Genomic DNA, 7,500 nt, shown 5'->3' with positions numbered 1-7,500 from the left:
AGAGAGAGAGATGCTTTCTTCTGTCTGTCCGGTGGCTAACCTGATTAGCTTAGCAATGCTATGGAACCAGATCCGGCTGCTCTGTTCTGGAGACACAGACACACAATCACACTCACACAGACACACAATCACACTCACACACACACAGATCTGACACAACATGTATTGAGTCAGCAGATGTGATCTCATGTTAGTTTTAGTGGATCTGCTTCATTCCTCCTTCTTCACTTTCTTTCTCCTCGGCAGCCTCTCCCCTTCTCCCTCTTCATCATTGTCTCTTCTTCTTCTTGTCCCCTTGCAGCTCCTCCTCTGTTCCCCTCCACCATCTGCCCCCTGGCATCAGAGACACACACATCACACATTTGTTGTGGTGGCTTGTCGTGCAGTCCTCCTCCCCCCCTCCCCCTCCTCCTCCTCCCCACCTCCTCCTCCTCCTCTCGGGTTCTGTTGTTCTGTTGGAACAAGCTTCTCTTTTGTTCTTGGATGAAAGTTGTACCATCCGTTGCTCCTCTCACCTCCACTCTGGTAAAAATAGACCATAGAGAAAAGTGGCTGTTAATTATTCATCTCGGGTGCACTTAACTTCTTTGCACCTCTCATAATCTTCACCGCAGTCATCATCATCCTCCTCCTCTTCATCGCTGTCAGACTGTGGTTGGGGGTGAATGAGGAGATGATTCAGTTTGACTGTTGAAGAGTCATCACGTGGTTCTTCTCCGTCTGAACGTCCAGAGGAAAGTCAACATCCTCTGGTATGAGTCCAGGTCAGAGGTCAAAGGTCAGAGGTCAGCATCACTGCAGCTCCTTCCATACAAGTTATGGAAAGTCAGTGACTGATGAACTGACAATAAGGCAAAACAAATATAAAATACTGACAATGAAAGAACATGAAAGTGTCTTAAAAGCTGTAATAACAATGAAGATGATAGAAACTATTAAGGTCAGTTTCACAGTTATATAGATAGAGGATTTGAACAGCTGCTCTCAGGTCAGCTGACTGATCCCCAGCTCCGTCAGCCTCCTCAGCGATTACCACCAGATGATTCTCCTGCATGGAGGAGGAGGTGGTGTTAGTGTGGATGAAGCCTGAGGACAGGGTTCCACATTCAGTCGTTATAAGAACCATTTATTAAAGTGGTCGATGTGTTCTCGTTCTTTTTCTTTCATGTAAATCAGAAAAAAGTGAGTGAGTCACAGCTGTTCGGCTCCAAGAGAAGATTCCTCATCTTATCATTTACTCACAGATTGAACATCAGATATCTTCTCATAGGAGTCATCTGCTCCTCAACACAGAGGAGGAACCACTGATTATATGGTTATTGAAAATGAGAACATGTGATGTGTTGATTGCATCATGTTTAGTTGGTAACGTCTGTGTGTTGAGGTTGTTTGTCAGTGATTCAGATATTAACTGTTGTGATAAAACCACAAACATGAACCGGGTCACAACTGATCTCAGGTTCCACTGATCACAGTGAAGTTCAGCTGCCGATCACGATTCTTCAAACTCCACAAATCATCTGTGAGAAAGTTTTGTTCCATCAAGACGCTGGACTTCACCTGTAGTAGCTGACGGCCATCTTCATTTACAGCTTCGTCTCCGAGCACACGTGTGCATCTTGTGTGTTGCATCATCAGATTGTCTGTTTTGGAAAATAAATTGTTGTGTGCAGTCCACACTCACTTCTAATTCACACACTGACACACACACTAATGACGCAGCTCAGCCGTTTCCAGAACTACGCTGAAGCCTCCAGTTATTGTTAGTGTGTGTGTGTGTGTGTGTGTGTGTCTGTGTGTAGACACACTGGCGGGCTGCCTGGTTGCAGTGAGGAGTCTAATCCAGTGTGACGAGCTCGGGGAAAGTCCTCCTCTGAGAACCTGCTTTAATAGACAGATATGGGTCAGTGCTGCCACATGGACTCTGTGAGTGTGTGTGTGTCTTAGTGTGTGTGTCTTAGTGTGTGTGTGTGTTTTCTCTTTAAAAGGGGATCTACTGCAGTGTTCCTCTTTCCATTAGATTGAGCAGTGAAAGCAAACACAGAGTTTTAAAGAGCAACTTTCACATCAGTCAAATCTCCTCCCATCATCTGCCAGTGGTTCATGAGCTCCAACATCTGGAGTGAGGTGGGTCGGTCCCAGGTCTCAGGTCCCAGGTCCAAGGTCTCAGGTCTCAGGTCTCAGGTCCCAGGTCCCAGGTCTCAGGTCTCAGGTCCCAGGTCTCAGGTCCCAGGTCTCAGGTCCCAGGTCTCAGGTCCCAGGTCTTCCTTCCTTCCTTCCTTCCTTCCCTCCCTCCCTCCCTTCCTCCCTCCTCCCTCCCTCCCGCCCTCTCTTCATTCCTCCCCTCCTCCCTCCTTCCCTCCCTCCTCCCTTCCTCACGATCTGTTTGAGGACACTTTGTGTTTTGATCTGAACTCGAGTCAGTTCCCATCAGCCCCTCTGGCAGCGATGCAGTTTTCGATGGTGTATATTTTGGGATGGAGGACGAGCGGGTGAAGCTGAGAGGGAATCGAGCGTGTGACATGGCTGCTGCCGGCGTGGCCTGCAGGTGCTGCCCACCGAGCGGCGTGTTGTGTTTGATTTGTGTTGTGCTCCCTCTGGTGTTTGGGTCAAACTGCTCAGCGGATGCTCACACTGACAGAGCGTGTAAATAAAGAGATTACAAACGGCTTAAAACACGGATTCATTCATGGGGACGAGGCTAATCTGATTTTAGATGGATTTACACAGAGCAGTGGAAATGTGTCTCCATTGATTCAGAGCTTCTGCTTCCCAGGAACTGATCTGAGACCTGTCGGTTAGTTGTGTTTGTGTTGAAGTGTTGATGAAGTCTGAGGATCTGAGACACGTCTGTTACACAGAGGAACCATGTTTCATTTCAAACTTCCTCTGACATCATCTTCACTTTGTCCACATGATATCAACTCTTAGATTTACTGCAGTGAGGCCTCTGAGCACATGTTCAACTCCTTCACTTCACATTAACACAAACCAATTTAACACAATCTTGTTGTTGTATAAGGTGTTGAATATGATCAGATCAGGGGAAATTCAGGCATCACAGCCAAGTGCAGAATAAATACTGAACAAATGGAATAAAGTCAAACTATTAAAGAGCCAGAGCACAAAAACACAAAAATCATCACAATCCTTTATAGTCTGTGTCTGAACGTATATGAACCTCTCAGCTCTCTGTTGATGCTGCAGCTGTTTGAACCCGTGTGTCTCTTCTCTGCTCAGGATGACAGTTCGCTGAGCAGCGAGGAGGAGATGAGCGAGCCCACGTGGCTAACAGCTGATCTGGGAGCAGCGTCGGACCTGAGCCCGCCGAGCCGAGCAGAGAGGATGCGCCTCAGCCCGCAGAACGTTCACATGAAGGAGGACGAGGGTAAGTGATGAAGAACCTCATGAGGCTGCTGCTGAGCAGGAGAACTGTTCTTCTGCTTTTAGTGAACTTCTTCACAATTGAGCTGATTAGATGTCAGAGGTCAAAGGTCACTGGGACCTCATGTGTGTGTTAGAACGATGAACGAAGTCTGAACTGCTCCGGCTGATGGAGGCAAACACAAGGAGGAGATCCAGGTCTGGAAGCTCAGCACATTGAACCATCCTGACGCCTCTGCTGAATCTCAGCGTTTCAAACTTTGTGATGCTGTAGAATTGAAGTTGTTGAAATATGGAACTAAAAGATCCGAACTCAGCGTCGGCTCATTGTGTGTTCACGTTGGGATAATTCTTGAATATGAAAGTTCTCTTTTATTATCAGTGTGGCTGTTTTGTGGTAGAGCTGCAACCTGCACTGATTTCGACCACACACACACACACACACACACACACACACACACACACACACACACACACACACACAGACACACACACACACACACTCTCACACACACACACACACACTTGCTGAGCTCAGCCTGTAAATCCCCTTTAAGGGCTCCTGTCACCTTTTCTTTCTTCTTCTCTCGTCCACTCAACTCCACAGTGACGTCTGGAGTGAGAAGCTCTCATGGTGGAGTGAGAAGCTCTCATGGTGGAGTGAGAAGCTCTCATGGTGGAGTGGCTGCTGGAGACGTGTGGCTGGTGTTAAAAAGCATCAAACAGCCTGTGGTCTTCTCGTCTGTCCAAAGATCACAGGACAGAAGCTCTGAGCAGCTCCACTGAATCTCACATGTCTCATCGGTTCCTTCAATCATAGCTTGCATCTGAAAAGTGAAGCCAATGAGATGAAGAGCCTGAAACCAGTGTTCCACTCCTCTGGTTGTTTATGTAAGAAGCGTTTGTGTGTCTGTGTGTGTGAAGTAGATGGATGCATGTTGTGATTGTGTCATAAATAAGAAAACAATGAGTTTTTAATAATTCATTTTCAATCATTTCAATGATGTTGAGTGGGGGTTCTGGTCCTTGAGATGATCGGAGTCAGTCGTGGGGGGGGGGGGGTGATGTGGGGTAGAGCGGTCATCCTCTTACCAGAAGGCAGGTGGTTCTATCCCAGTCTGTGTCAAGATACTGAATCCCAAAATGTCCCCCTCTCGTAGAGAAAGTGCTGCACACAGTGTGTGTGAGTGTGTGTTTGTGTGTGTGTGTGTGTGTCTGAGTGTGTGTGTGTGTGTGTGTGTGTGTGTGTGTGTGAGTGTGTGTGTGTGTGGTGAAGTCTGCAACGTGAAGCACTTTGAGTCGTCAACACAGGAGAAAATCGATTTAAAACCAGACTAGTGTCGGTCAACCAGTCCTTCACCGTGAAGACGAGCGGGCTCCTTCACTCCTGAAGCCTTCCCAGGGAGATGTGTGGTTTCCTGCTGGTGGCAGATCTCAGATCAGCCGACCTGCACCGGGTTGTCACTGTGGATTTATTCATCCAACGCCACCGGTGCCGACCTTGGAAGGAAGTCCTGCTGGTGGCAGAGGATCTGAGGAGCCCACATGTATGAGAAGGTGTGTGTGAGCACCTCCACATCACTCTGGGTCTAACCCCCCCTTCCATCCTGGAGCCTCTTGTTCTGAGGGACAGGGCTCGTGATGAAGACGGCTTGTCAGGAGGTGGAGATGAAGGACAAGTCCTCTTCATGAGGGATGAAGTGAAGAGGAAACGGAAGTGTGTGTGGAGGAAGGAGAGGGGAGGGGAGGGGGAGGAAAGACGAGGATGAAGATGTGTTCGGGAGAGAGGAGTGGAGGGGAGGAGGAAATGGAAACAAAATGGCGGGGGGGAGATAGAGACCTGTGATCTGCTGACTCATGGAGTTTGACACTGTGACGCCTGATGCCAGGAGGAGAAGGAGAGAAACAGACGAGTGTAACTTCTTCTCTTCATCTCCTGCATCTCCATCCATCCTTCAACAGACCATCTGACACAGGGAGGTTTTAGCTGTGGCTCATCCTTCATGGCTTCCACCACTTCACATCTTGGTTTCACTCTGAGGTCTCTTTGTCTGATTTGAACTGTGTCCTCTCTGCAGTTAGCTCGATCATCTCTATTATGAGAAAACTGAATGAAATATGGGATGTGGTATAATCTGGAATACTGAGACATGCATACGGCTAATCCCGAATAAGAGGGAACGACCGATCGTCTCCTGCAACATCGTCTTCATCCACGTCACCTGCATTATTATATCAAAACCATAACAATCAGCTTTCTGACACGTTTAATAAGTACGTCCACGGAGCTGCTCCTCTTTATAAAGACAGGGCTGATCTCAGGAGGAGCTGTGGTGTCTCTGAGCTGCACCTCCTTCCATCAGGGGTTCCACAAGGTTCCAATCTTGGGCCTCAGATTGTTTTTAAACCAACATTTATATATTATTTATCATCTCAGTTCACTTGCTACTCAGCTGTTTGTACCGGACGTCCAGGTTCATACAGAGTTATGGAGGATCTCTGGAGACATTATCACATTATCAGATTATCACCTTTCAAAACTGAGTTAATGTTTCTAGAGGATTTAAATGATTAGAGGTCAACCAAGTGGAACCTACTTTATATCCTATATTTGGGATTATGGATGATTGGTTGAACATATGTATTAAATCCTTGTACTTGTTCAGCTTCAGTTGGATCAATGTTTATGAGCTGAAGTGACTCTAGTAGAATTTTTTTTCGACTGGTTGTTTCGAATAATGACCTGCACCAAGGAGGTTATGTTTTCCCCCCAGTCCGTTGTTTGATGGTTGAAGGGTGTGGTCAGAGCAGAATCCATTTAATTCTGGTGTGAATCCGGATCAGGGGGCGGATCCAGGAAGTGTTTTTATTGTCTTTAATATTTTAAGAGGAGGCGTTTCCCTAGAAAATGATTGAAATGATGAATGTTTTAATTCAGAGGAGTGAAGTTTGATGATGTTTGATGGATTTGACTGTTAATGACGGACTGAAGACCTGAAGGACTGAGGGACTGAGGGACTGAGGGACTGAGGGACTGAGGGACTGAGGGACTGAGGGACTGAGGGACTGAAGGACTGAGGGACTGAAGGACTGAGGGACTGAAGGACTGAGGGACTGAGGGACTGAAGGACTGAGGGACTGAAGGACTGAAGGACTGAGGGACTGAGGGACTGAAGGACTGAGGGACTGAAGGACTGAAGGACTGAGGGACTGAGGGACTGAGGGACGTTGTAGAGTTTAGTTCAAACAGTGAAACAGTCGGTCAGAGAAGTCGTCAGGTGAACAGTCAGGAACTCAGCCGAGCTGCAGTCGATGAAGACACGAGGAGTTACCTCCCTGCTGCCTCAGGCACACACACACTGTGCACACACACACACACACACACACACACACACACTGTGCATACACACAAACACACACACAGACCCACTCTGCTGCTGTAGGCCAGGGGTCTAATGTGTTGAAGCGGAGCAGCAGAGGAAAGTAGGGCAGTGGGAAACAAACGACAGGATGACTTTGATCCCCTTCCTCCTCCCTGCATCATCCTCCACCCCCTGCCCCCCCCCCCTGCCCCCTGCCCCCTGCTACCCAGAGCAGAGCGGGGGGGGGGGGGGGGTGAAGAGAAGAGGGCAGCGAGGAGGGAGAGGGTCTGAACTGATGGAGGGATGGAGGTCAGCCGAATTAGAGAAGGAGGAGAAGAGGCAGCACTGGATTAAATCCTCCTCTCCATCACTGGTAAACTGGTTGTGATGGGTGGAGGCACAGACGGACTCATTTCACTGGGACCAAACCAGCTCAGGTCTAAAACCGTCTCTCTAATACCAGGAGGACCGCTCACTGCAGCTTCTGAACGTTCATAATCTGCTGCTCGTGCTGTCTGTCCAGAGTCCAGGAAGTGAGAGGTGTGGACACTGTCCTCGTGGTGGACACTGTCCTCGTGCTGTCTGTCCAGAGTCCAGCATGTGAGAGGTGTGGACACTGTCCTCGTGGTGGACACTGTCCTCGTGCTGTCTGTCCAGAGTCCAGGGAGTGAGAGGTGTGGACACTGTCCTCGTGGTGGACACTGTCCTCGTGCTGTCTGTCCAGAGTCCAGGAAGTGAGAGGTGTGGACACTGT

At 48.4% G+C, this 7,500-nt stretch overlaps 1 protein-coding gene across 2 annotated transcripts in view; it reads left to right on the top strand.

Moving 5' to 3' along the window:
- The window catches only part of LOC133956398 (nucleolar protein 4-like), a 69,292-nt gene that overhangs the window by 40,716 nt on the left and 21,076 nt on the right, over positions 1-7,500 (top strand). For both annotated transcript variants that reach the window (XM_062391398.1, XM_062391397.1), the window contains exon 5: positions 3,241-3,388. In XM_062391398.1, the coding sequence (XP_062247382.1) occupies positions 3,241-3,388 (148 nt within the window). The remainder of the gene's footprint in view (positions 1-3,240; positions 3,389-7,500) is intronic.

Source organism: Platichthys flesus, chromosome 7, assembly GCF_949316205.1.
Source record: "Platichthys flesus chromosome 7, fPlaFle2.1, whole genome shotgun sequence".
In the NCBI taxonomy this organism is placed as follows: domain Eukaryota; kingdom Metazoa; phylum Chordata; class Actinopteri; order Pleuronectiformes; family Pleuronectidae; genus Platichthys; species Platichthys flesus.
This window is presented reverse-complemented; position numbering and strand designations above follow the sequence as displayed.